This window comes from Gallus gallus, chromosome 4 (genome assembly GCF_016699485.2).
Source record: "Gallus gallus isolate bGalGal1 chromosome 4, bGalGal1.mat.broiler.GRCg7b, whole genome shotgun sequence".
Taxonomy (NCBI): Eukaryota; Metazoa; Chordata; class Aves; order Galliformes; family Phasianidae; genus Gallus; species Gallus gallus.
In genome coordinates this window covers 69,035,416-69,047,979 of record NC_052535.1, presented here as the reverse complement: position 1 = coordinate 69,047,979, position 12,564 = coordinate 69,035,416, and the positions used below count along the sequence as shown (strand labels likewise).

At 41.7% G+C, this 12,564-nt stretch overlaps 1 protein-coding gene across 5 annotated transcripts; it reads right to left on the bottom strand.

Annotated features, from left to right (window-relative positions):
- Positions 1-6,725: 6,725 nt before the first annotated feature.
- Positions 6,726-12,255, bottom strand: TLR1A (toll-like receptor 1 family member A). Of its 5 annotated transcripts, none has more exons than XM_025149743.3 (4): positions 12,108-12,255; positions 11,600-11,693; positions 11,422-11,507; positions 6,726-9,997 (listed from the first exon to the last, which is right to left on the bottom strand). In XM_025149743.3, the coding sequence occupies exon 4, from the start codon at positions 9,906-9,908 to the stop codon at positions 7,452-7,454; it is 2,457 nt and encodes an 818-aa protein (XP_025005511.2). In that variant the 5' UTR covers positions 9,909-9,997; positions 11,422-11,507; positions 11,600-11,693; positions 12,108-12,255; the 3' UTR covers positions 6,726-7,451. The 5 variants fall into 5 exon arrangements, with proteins under 5 accessions (XP_025005511.2, XP_015141142.3, XP_015141143.3 ...); XM_015285656.4 differs by having other exon boundaries at positions 11,422-11,490; XM_015285657.4 differs by lacking the exon at positions 11,422-11,507.
- Positions 12,256-12,564: the final 309 nt, after the last annotated feature.

Sequence of the window (12,564 nt, the reverse complement as noted above, 5' to 3'; positions counted from 1 at the left end):
GTACTGTATAAGTCTATAAAATGTGTTTAAAAACATTCATTCCTAATCCAAAGAGCCTGCAATTAGGAAAGTAAGAGTTCAGCTCGAGACAGTGTAATAAAGCACCAGTTAAGAGGGGGCTGTAAGAAATAAGGGAATGGACTCTTCAGCATGTTCTGTTGTAATACGACAAGGGGAAATGGTTTCAAAATGTCGGGAGATGTAGATTGGTTATAAGGAAGAAGTTTTCTACAGTAAGGGTGGTGAAGTACTGGCACGGGTTGCCCAGAGATGTGGTGGATGCCCCATCCCTGGAGACATCCAAGGTCAGGCTTGACAGGATTCTGACCCCAGTGGAGCTGTAGGTGTCCCTGTTCACTGCAGGGGGGTTGGACTAGATGACCTTTACGGCTCCCTTCCAACTCAAATGATTCTACAGTTCTATGGTTATGGCACTGAAGTTGGCTGGACGATGGTTTTCGGTCCATGGGCAGCACTGAGCCATGGTAATCCCCTATGCACATGGTTGTGCAATGAAGTTTCATCTTTATCAAAGAAGTTTTCCAATTCTTCAACAGCAGCTGGGGAAAAATAATAGCCTTTTCTTTACCAACTGAGCCTTTATTAACACAGTTCACTTCTTAAAATAGAAAGTATTACCTGAGTCCTGTGGCTTTACATGAGCTACCAGCAAAGAGGGCACTTATTTCCTCAGATCAAGAGCACAAAGTGTTTTCCTAGCAGATTCCTAGAAGTTTATAAGCCTTGATAGACTGCAGCGTGTCCTCTGCCTTCTAAAATCTCTTTCTAGACACCATTCTCCCATTTTCCCATAAAATAAAATAATCTCATAAGAGATTAGGAAAATCTCTTTGGACTTCCTAAACTTAAAAAGATTTAAAAAAACCTCTCTGATTTATATCCCAAGAGAGACCATTTGGGAACACCCAGTTATCTGTGGCCATCTCTGTCCTTTCTTTCCCTTTCCCAACCCTGTTGCCTTTGCTTTGCTTTCACTAGCAAGGGGAACAGTTATGAAAACGAATGGGCAGACACTGCAGGGGAGCACTGGGGGTCTTTTCAGGGCCTGTAGTGCAGGCTCTGCCTTCTGAGATACTTTAAGAAGGACTGACATGTGAGTGTTCTAGCAGGATCCAGAGGCAAACATTTTGCAGATGCTGAAATTGTTCATAAAGATCTGAGATTTTTGGCTCTCCTGATTACTCCAGAAGAAAAGAAAAGAAAAAAGAGAAGAGAAGAGAAGAGAAGAGAAGAGAAGAGAAGAGAAGAGAAGAGAAGAGAAGAGAAGAGAAGAGAAGAGAAGAGAAGAGAAGAGAAGAGAAGAGAAGAGAAGAGAAGAGAAGAGAAGAGAAGAGAAGAGAAGAGAAGAGAAGAGAAGAGAAGAGAAAAGAAAAACAGTGTTGGTCCACGTAATAAAATGGATTGACATTTTTGGTTTTATTACAACATTAAAAATCAGAATATAATACTAATAAGCTTGAAAAAGAAAAATAAAAAGAAATAAAGAAGAGAGAAAGAAAGAAAGAGAGAGAGAAAGTAGAATAAGTCACTTCCCAGCAATACCTCATATCTCTAATGTGTTCCTTGCCATCCACCATGCATTCTGGTGGTGTTGCTGGAACAAAACAAAATGGGGGGCAGCTGAGTATGCTAGTTCATATGGAGACCATGTGCCATTTGTTTTACTGGCTGGAGTTGAAGAGATGCTGTCGTACAACTGGAGAACCTTTGGCCTTATTGATGCAATAGCAGTATATACAGCTGTACAGACAGGACAACAACTATGACTCTCAAGTAAGCTAATCAGGGCTTTGTTCTGCACAGACTTCATATTTGTTTGGCAAGTTTCTGCTCCTTCTGCTAACAGATGCTTTGGATTTTGTGCCATTAAGCTGACAAAATCCCAAGCACTAAGTACAAAACATCCCAGAGCTTAAAGGATCTGAAGATGTTCACAAATGAAGAATAAACTAAACTTATTGACGTTAAGGCACATTTCAGGGATGGTTAAATACCATCCCAGCCTGGGCCACCACGTAGCCAGGAGTTTCCCTAGGGGGCTATGAGAGGACAGGCCAGATGATGCCATGAATGGATTGTAACTCTCTGGCAAGTCTGAGGTCATTTTGGCACTGTGTCTTTTTAGAGGCTCCAGTGGATGTTGAACGACAGCTAGAACTCTGACTCATCCCTGTAATGGTCCAACAAGCCATGAGACACCAAGTTCACACCCTCAAGCAAACATCACTGTAAGTGACTATCCCAGCTCTGGGCTGATGGATGCTAAACAAATTTATAGCCGTTTTTGTCTCTATAGATACATATTTTCCAAGAAACTAGGGGTTTTTAAGAGAACTATTCCATTTTATCTGCGTAGGTTTCTGTCAAACCAGGTACTTCTCCCTCTCTATTACCATGTCCCTTAACTGTCCCATGTTTGTCCTTTCACTAGGTTATATTTTACCACCAGAAGATTTATTTTACCACCAGAATTTATATTTTACTGCAGAAAGATTAAAAAATATATAGAGAGAGAGAACTCATTATCAGAAGGAATGGTCACCCAAAAGTACAGAAAGGATATTTATCATCCCTGTAAGCTGTTTCAATTAGGTCATGCAAAATAAGTTCTGGTCAACAGGATCAGATAATCAAGGGGTATGAGGTCACAGAGAGGTGTGGGGTAATGATGATTTGAGAGCTTTGACACCTTGCCTGAGGTTTGGCCAGAGCCAGGGAGAGCTCGTGGTCTGCTCTACATCAACTCCATAAAGCTGGTGAGGGAGATCACAAGATCAATCATGCCCAAAATAGAATTGTAGAAAATAAAGCTTTGTACAACATTCAGTCAAACTGCATGCTTCATGAAGAAGTATATTATGCCTATACTGTTATATTTAAAAGCATTTTTTTTTTCAACTGTCAACGCTGGTGAAGTACAGTGTTGAAAGCAAGGACAGCAGAAATGAGGCAAGAAAATAAAACCTTGAGAAAACAGCCAACCTGTGTATCTTTGTGCTCCCCTTGAAAATAAGGACAGCTCATTGTAAAGCAACCCAGTGTTCACATTGTAGACTTGCAGAATCACAGAATGGATTAGGTTTGAAGGGACTTTAGAGACCATCCAGTTGCAAACCCCTGGAGCCCTCTATTTGCTAGGTTGACCATCGCCAATGTTTCAGCCTTTCGTCACAGGAGAGGAGCCCCAGCCCAACAGATCATGTATGGCAGTGAAGCAGCACACGCTGCCTGCAGCCCACTCAGTAGGAGCGAACTATGGAGCAGGGGACTGACCCACAGCCACTGAACCAGCACAAGCTAGATGATCTTTGAGGTCCTTTTCAACCTAGGCCATTCTATGATTCAGTGATTCAAGGTCAGCAAGCAGGACAGGCACCTCCTGACTCAGAGTTTGTTACGTGCCACACACACACACCTGAAGGGGCCCCTGAGTCTGCTGGGCTAATTCAATTATTTGTTTCAGCTTTTCTAAAGGGGAAAAAAAAAAAAGACAGACAGACAGACAGACAGACAGACAGAAAGAAAGAAAGAAAGAAAGAAAGAAGTGATGTATGTATTTTAGCATAGGTGATCATTTTCAGGAAATGTTCCATAACTCAATAGGCCACTGGGTGTCACCCTTTATCCGAGAAAAAATAGCAAATAGCTGACAAGAGTCATAGAGTGGCTTGGGTTGGAAAGGACCCCAAGGAGTATCCAGCTCCAGCCCCCTCATCGCACGCAGGGCCACCAACCTCCAGATGTGGTACAAGATCAGGTTGCCCAGGGCCCCATCCAACCTGATCTTAAACACCTCCAGGGACGGGGTATCCACAACCTCTCTGGGCAGACTGTGCCAGCACCTCACCACTATCTCTGTGAAGAACATCCCCCTGATGTAAAATCTAAACCTTTCCTCCTGGAACTTAAAACCATTCTCCCTCTTGCTCTCACTATCTACCCTTGTAAAAAGTTGATTCCCTTTCTGTTTATAATCCTCTTTTACACACTGGAAGGGCTGCAATGAGGTCTCCTCACATCCTTCTCCAGGTGTAGCGGAAATGCTGAGTCACGCCTTGAAACAGTGATTGAGCACCTGGTAGGAAGGCAGGGTCAACCCAGAGGAGCTCAAGTGCATGTAGTGCACCTGGGTGACTGGAAACAATGGAGCCAGGACCAGCCAGGACCCACCCCTCCCCAAACCTCATTTAAGGGTTGGCAGTGGAGGTAAAGGGTCTCTTGCTGGGGATCACTGCATACCTGAGGCCTTCTCAAGGTAAGCAGGTTCTTTCTTTCTCTTCTGTCTGTCCTGCCTTGTCATCTGTCCTGCCTTGTCATCTGTCCTGCCTTGTCATCTGTCCTGCCTTGTCATCTGTGACCGTAGCTGTTTTGCTTGAGCAAGTCCTTGCTTGTTGCAGCAAGGACCTTGCTATTCTGCTGTCATTGCTGTAGTTCCCATCATGTTGCATCAGGCTAGACAAGCCCAGCCTCCTCAGCCTGCCTTCATAGGGGAAGTGTTGTAACTCTGATCATCTTTGTGACCCTTCTCTGGACCCCCTCCGTATCTTTCCTGTACTGGGGGTCCCAGACCTGGATGCAGTACCCTAGATGGGGCCTCGTGGGGGCAGAGTAGAGAGGGATAATTGCCTCCCAGTCTCTACTGACCACTTCTCTAGGTTACCATTGGCCTTCCAAGCTGCAAGAGCATACTACTGTTTCATGTTTAGTTTTTCATCCTCTAGGACCCTCAGGCCCTTCTCCACAGGGCTACTCTCAAGGAGTTCTTCCAGTCTGTATAAATATATGGGACTGCTCCAGCCCAAGTGCAAAACCTTGCACTTTGATAAGCTGAACCTTATCGGTTTCACATGAGCCCAACTTTCAAGTTTGTCAGGGTCCTTCTGGAACGCATTTTAAGAAAATATTTCTTCACTCACAAAAAAGAAACAAAGTTCTTACCTCTGCTTTAACTTCTGTCAGAGTCTGATCTCATCACATGCAGAAATACGTGGAAAGTTTCAGGATTGATTTTTGTGCTTTTTAGCCATGAAAATGCATTCAACATACCCTTTAGAATTAAAATTCTGGTCTGGCCAAATATTAACAAAATCAATACAGGATGTTGTTCTCATGTGTGCCTTCAGTCCTGTGAGTTCAGTGAGAGGAGTTCTTGAAAACAGTTCTATAAATACAGACATTACTATGGCTGTGTTACAACATTCCAACCAATTGTTCATATCCTGTATTCTGTACGGATACAAGAATTCCCCAGGAAACAGCCCTATTAATGCACATTAAGAAAAATAAATAAAAGATTTAGAAGGAGTCTTGCTTAGTAAAATCTATGGAAACTGGGAAGTCTGACTTGAGAAATTGTACTTCCTCCTTTCTCATCTCGTGAACAGGAACAGTATGTGTGCTTGTTGCAAGATTTGTACTAAATATGAACACTTTTTACACCCTTAGAGTGTAAAGGTTTAGAAAAGCGTATTTTAGGAGGGTTTCTGGGCTGCAAAGCTCAGGTGAGCCCAGGAGAGGTAGAGGGCGCAAAGCCCATGACCAGTTCAGTGCTTTGGCCTGTATTCCTGAACAATTCCTTACATATCTGAGAGTTAGGCAGCCTTTCAGACCCTCAATTACAGACAGACTCTGGCTATAGCCATCATGAAGCAGCCACTAAGGCTGAGCCAGGCAGCTGCTTAACAGCAGTGTTACTGAGGAAGTGAACAGTCTGCATGTAGTGATGCTGTGCAAGTGGGGAAAACCTGCTGAGGAGGACACACAGCACCTCCCGGCTGCAGCCCTGCTGGATACCACTGTTGCTGTGGAGAAAGTCTGGCAGCTGCTGCCATGGATCTAGCAGCCCTCAGTGCCTGCTGCCTGGGCTGCTCAGAGGTTTCCATGAAGTGACACACAGGAGAGGGCAAAGTCTTCCTCTCATGAAATGTCTTCCTCTCTGCAGGCCCCATGGTACACCCAAACAGCTCCCTGCCCCCAGACAATCTGCTTATCAGTATGCTGAATCCTCCAGCTCCCACTGCAGAGTTAGCAGCACGTGAGAGGGAGCGCATCCTCCCTGTGGCTCACTCACTTCACATGCAGTAGCCACAGGGCTTGTCACTTCCACCAGGCGAGGAGGGCAAGTGTGCAGCTTCTGGCCACCAGCCACACAACACCAGGAAGCTTAAGAACATTAAAAAAATGAGACATCTATTAGGTTGTCAAATTAAAGTCACACACAGCAAGTGATTTGATGTCTCATAGAGATAACAAGGGATTTACTCCCAAAATATCAGTCCTAAACAAGAAATGGCCTAATTCGGTGACAGTTCTGGTAATTAGGCTCTTTCTCAATGGTTGTGCAAGTTCTGCTTCCTATTGTTCATGTGCAGCATTACCAGCTTTCTATAAATAATAGGGGGTTTCCTGCAATATTACCATGTGACTTACTCTAAATACCTACAAAACTATATTATAAAATTGGTTGCTTCCTAACAGCTGCAGAGAGATAGAGAGCAAGAGCATATATTTTATAATTTAATGGAAGATGACAGTGGTGCAACTGAAAGAACTTTTTGTAATCAAATGGTGATAGACTAAGGAATCTTTTTTCTGTTTTCTTGACCTCAAAGGTGAAGGAGCTCATGATAAGAAAATATGACTGAAATATATATAACTATAGTTCAGAAAAAAATGAAGAACAACACAATAGAGCTTGATATGAATACAGTAGAAACAATAATATTTTAATAGTACTAAAAATCATAAATTCAATTATTAACTGTTCTTTTGAAGACAAACAGAGGTGAATTCCATGAAATCATTACTTAATGGGTAAATCTAGGCAAATGGCAATATAGGGGACAGTGAAGTATGATGGATATTAAACAGGTATTATGGCTCCAACTTCCAGCTTTTACCCAGGACAGTCTTTGTCTCTGACTAAGGAAAAACTTGCCAGAAATGAACACAGATCTGGGGTAACTAACAAACAGGTTTGAAGGTGTAGGGATACTATACCCTTGACATCTACTGTACTGGCTTACAAATGGATATTAAGAGTTTTCTTCTTGTTTTTATTACTTAGTTAAATCTAAAGGAAGAAGATCCCTACCACATTTACCCCACAACGTCCTTGTCAGAGCAAAGATTAAGTGTGTGACCTTAATATTCCTGATGGCACTGAATTAGTATCTTTTTCACTTTCATATATGGTTGGAATCATTGGGATGCATCCAAAATCAAAGCAGCTTGAGTAAAAAATAAGTGCAATCAGTAGAAAAAATTCCCTCTCATTCTTTATGTGATAATAACAAAACTTCTGACTACTTGCACAACTAAAATAAGTAACAGCAATTTAGGAACGCTTCACAACATTTTGTGAGAACCTAAAAATACTGTAAAAATCCTATAAAACTCTGACTAGCAAAAACTAATGCAAGATAGCGAAGTCACGTAATCAGACGTTGGGTTATACTACTGGTAGATGTGACATCACTTTGCTCCTCATCTGTTTCAAAGGATGTCGGCAGCTTAATATTAACAGCTGCCCTCAGGTTAGCCCAGAAAAGGGCATGCTTGCTCCTCTCCTTTGGCCACTCCAGGTACGTTCTCTTTGCCATGAGAGCCTTCAGCTTGTGGTACCTCGCAGGGATAACGTATGAAGGGATCGGCTCCAGCAAGATCAGGATTAAGCTGTTGGAATTCTCACTAAACAACCTGTGATGGGCAAAGTACAGCTCGTAGTGACACCACTCGCTCTGCACAAAGTTGGGGGACAACACAAAGATGGACTTGTAGCTCTTCTCAATGCAGTTAATGATGTTCTCCACAATGCTTTTGCCAGGGATAAAGTTCCTCTCATGCTGACACAGCTGGATGCAGCCCTCCCCCTTCTCCAAATTGGGGATCAGCTCATTCTTCACCCACAGGGAATCGCGTTCGCTGTAGGAAATGAAGGCGTGGAACTGCAGAGCGGTTTCCCGCTCCTCGGGGCAGTCGTGCCAAGCTCTCCTCTTTGTCTGCGTCCACTGCCACAGCATCCGCACGTACCACGGCACATCCAGGTAGATGCACGGAAAGGCCACCACAGCCACCAGCACCAGGGTCAGCAGCAGAGCTGTCACAAGCAGCAGAGTCGTGTTGCAAGCCAGCTCGGTCAAGTGGAAGTCCTTCAGCTGCGTTCCGCTCAAGTCTTCTGGGTACTTGCACACGTACGCCTCTGGCCAGCCGGACAGCTTGCCCCCAGACTGCCTCTCCAGGCGCAGGAAGTCCTGCAGCTCACACGAACACTTGAACGGGTTTTGCCCAGCTTGCAGCTCCTTCACGCTCGGGCAGGTCTCAAAGAAGTCGGCAGATGGGGTGAGGATCAAATTCCTCTCTATGTTCAGGATCTCCAGGCCTGTAAAGGCCCTGCACCCTGGCAGGTCGGCCAGCCGGTTGGATGCCAGGTTCAGCTCCTGCAATGAGTGCAGCTCAGTGATCCCCTTGGGGACACTGGCAATCTGGTTGTTTTGTAGGTCCACTTTATTGATATTAGCTGGCAAGCACGCAAACACAGCCTCTGTCAGCTGGTTGGAGGACAGGTCCAGCTCTGCCAGAGAATCAGCCCACTGACAGCGCCCCTCAGCTCTACTGTTACGCAGCAAGTTGCTGCTCATGTCCAGATACCTCAGTGATTTCATACGGCTGGTCATGAAGCTCACCTTGGAAAGGCTCTCAAATTTATTCCTATGCAAAATAAGTATTTTCAAATTTGCCAGAGTGTCACAATTCTGGAACAATTCGTCTGTCAGGGCATTGCGGGAAAAATTTATATACTGAAATGAGCTTCGTTTTTTTGGGCAAAGCATGTGCGGCATACATGCATCATGTATTGTCAAACTATCAATATTCATCTCTGAAAACTGTCTGTACAAAATCTCCTGGTTGAAATAATACAACTTATTTCGAACACGCTCCAAAGTTAGTGCCTTCATGGAGCTACCCAAGGACAGTAATTGTTCCAGAGATCTTAAAAGGGGTACATGTTTATATTCAGTCAGCTCCACCACTGGTCCCCGAAAAATCAAATTTCTCACAGTTAAGTGCTCCACAGATGAATCCCAAACTAGCAGAAAAATTTGCAGAATGACAGTCCATTCTAAGTCCACAGTGTCAAGCGTTAGATCTGTTGTTTTGATTTTCTTCTGAAGCTCTAAAGAAGGGGAGGGAAAATCTTTGTGGCTCAAGGTATATCTTAAATTAACTATTTTTAACTTTTCTGAAGTGCTCATTCCATCATATAAGAGGGAAAAATTGAAGTTTTGGTTTGTTGCAAAAACAATGTGAAGGCTCCGTGTATTTAAAGCTGTCAGACTTAGAGGCTCATACAGAGAAAAGTCTTCTAAGGTTAGGAAGACCGTGTCCAGCTGCAAATGTGCCACATATCTGAAGTCTGACCTTCGTATCATCATGGCACTTAATCCTAGATATTCTAAATGGAACATGATCCCAAATTCCTGACAGATTGGCAAGACAGTAAACTTGTTGAAAGAAAGATCTAAATGTCGAAGACGTGCAAGCAATTGGCAGTAAGCTGTCCAAATGTTATTGTGAGATAAATCTAAGTATTCTAAATCTTGATTAAACATGAAGGCACTAAAGTCAAGCTCTGTAATTAGATTATGAGAAAGGTTTAATACTTGAAGGTCAGAAAGAGAAGTAAATCTGAAGTTAGTAATTTCAGAGATGCTATTATGTGATAAATCTAATATGTGAGTATGGACTGGAATGTTTTTTGGAACTTCAGTTAGTAAATGTCCTGAATAGTTTGCAGTGATTTTATTTTCCACAGTTGGCTGGATATTATTCCAAAGTATGGATAAAAACACACAAGCAAAAACGTAGATACTTGTAAGGGATCCCATTATGTGTCTCAGAATTTTCTTGGTTCTTCAGAGAAACACAAAAGCATATATAGGTTTTCTGTTCAGTATGCCTCAATAAGAAGTCCAACCTATGAGAAGAATATACATGGATTTCCTGAATTTGTTGAATTGTAATAAACAGTAAATTCAACTAAAATAAAATACAATATGAAAATTACATAATTAAAATATCTTTTTGCATACTTTCTCTAAGACATTACCAATACCGTCAAAAATTCCAGTTATTGATTTTCTGAGTTACGTAGGAACAAATTTTTACATAATGGTAAGAATACAATCAGTGGTATGTTTAAAAAATGCAGAGATGTTAAGGAATTTCTCAATTATCTTCAGAAATGATACGAACAGATATCAATACAGAGAGTTGGACTACGTGACCTTTAAAGGTCCCCTCCAACTCTAAGGATTCTATGATTCTGTAATATATCTAGGAGTAAAGCAGAACACAGCAAGCCTCCCATGTGCTTTTTCCCTACACCCCATGTTCAGACACACTTGGGGCAAACCTTCAAAAGTCCCGCTGACTCCCACAGGAACCAGTGTGAAAGAAACACCTTCGCTCAGAAGAGCTAAAGGATGTTCTTCACATCCCAGAGAGCTGGGTTATGGCCATGCAAAACCTCTAAGTCAGCAGACCAATGAAACACAAAGACATAGGTGGTTTTTTTTTCCAGTAAGCCAAGAAGCTTGAGGAATTTTACTGTAATTTATGTGAATATGGTAATGCCAGTGTATCTGAAAGCATGCTAATGGGAAAGCTATAGCATACCTGAAGACTCCTAAAAAAGTGTTACACCAAATCCAAAAGAAAACACTTGAAACTTCAAAAGATTCCAAGATTTCATAATGTCCTAAGAAATTTCCTACATTTTTCAAACTATCCCATAGTTGACAGAGAGCCTCTCTGGAAACGATGAGGGACAATGATTCTAGTTCTAAAGATCGAACAGTCCAGGGAGGAAAAATTTTGTGGCTATGGAAAACGGTCCAGTGGAGTGAATAAATGGTCGAGCCTATCAACAGTCTACAAAGACTTGGAAAGGCATCAGTCCTATTATGAAAAAATATGTACTGGGCATTACTCTTGTGTCAAGACAAGATGACACAGACAACACAGACACAACAGGCAGACACCCAGAAGTATGAATGATTCTGAAACTCTTTCAGGAGGGAAAGTGTCCATTGTTGGTTTTTTTTTTTAACTCAGGTAGTTTTATTTGGGGAAAAAAAGGTTTTTAAATTATTCCCCTGGACAATCAGGAGATCTTTTGTTAATAAAAACTGAATGTCCTTTTTATTTTATTTTTTTTTATTTTTAGTTCTAGGTGTTGGTCGCTAATAATTTGTTTGCCTGATATCAAAAGTCATTCCTTCCCTTCTGAGTCTCCTGCAAAGCTTCATCAAATTTTCTTTCAGATAACTAAAGCAAAAAGATAAGTAAGTAACTTCACCAAGAGCAATACAATAATGAATCATTAAAGCGTAAACCTACCTCTACAAAATCCATGTAAAATCCAATTGAGAAGTCAAATTCAGTCTTCAGAAAGTTGTGCTAGGGTATCTGAGCACAGGGCAGATCTTAAATGAAATTGAACTTATTGGCCAAAGTACAATATGACTTACAAGAAGAACCAAGACAAGGACCCAGATTCTTTCAAAGAGTAACTGACCTTGTTCATCAGAGTCCAGGCTAGAAATAAAACTTCTTGAATCATAGAATCTTTGGGGAGGTGATAAGTAAGGAAAAAAAGCAATATATTTTTTCTGGAGAGAGAAAAAAGGGAAAACATCCTCTGGTGAATGCTACACTGGTAGGTGAGTTTTAATTTACAGTGTATGCTTTCCTACACACTGCAAGAAAGGACAGCCTCCGCAGTACAGCCCTGAAGTGTGCCAAACATGAAGAATAAAGCAGATTTGTCTGATGGGAAAATATTAAGATCAGCAGTAACTCATCCAACACTATTAACCAATGGTATTAAATTAGAATTGGTTGAGAATGAAAATTGGCATACCAATTTTTTTCTTTCTTCTGTGTTGAAATTCAAGATACAATTGAGCATTTTCATGGAAATTTCAAAAGGCAAGAAGAAGCACGAGCACCTGAGATCTGGTGGATTCCACAACACATATAACAAAAGAAAAAAAAAAGTAAACAAAGCAGCAAATATCACCCACCTTTTATGGATTGAATTTATATCTGAGTGAAGAGCCAACAGATGACTACTGCATACTCATTTAACAACCTCAAAACAGGTTTTCAAACATACGTAATCTTCAAGCTGGAGAATCTCACACAGGATGCTTGTCCCCCGACTGCTACACCAGGAAGTAGGAAGAACAGGTTTTTATGTAGAGGCTGCATAATGCTAAGTAATAATAAAATTTCCCTGCAATGCAGATATTAAAAGCATAACAAAAGGAGATTTTTAACAATCCAAACTCAAAATACTTTTGATTCTTCAACATTTAATTATCTGTATGGTTTAGGAGGAAATAAGCCTATTCGCTTTTCTCCAAAGTAAGGTTATTTAAATATTTCTGCATTTCTAACTTTGTCCATTTCTGTTGGTTACACAGTTCATCAGCTGCATCTCCTCTTTTGCATGCACAGAAAAGAGGAAGCAGAACTTTC

What these genes read in the sequence shown, in the direction of transcription:
- TLR1A (XM_025149743.3), bottom strand. Translation starts at nt 9,908, where the DNA reads ATGGGATCCCTTACAAGTATCTACGTTTTTGCTTGTGTGTTTTTATCC.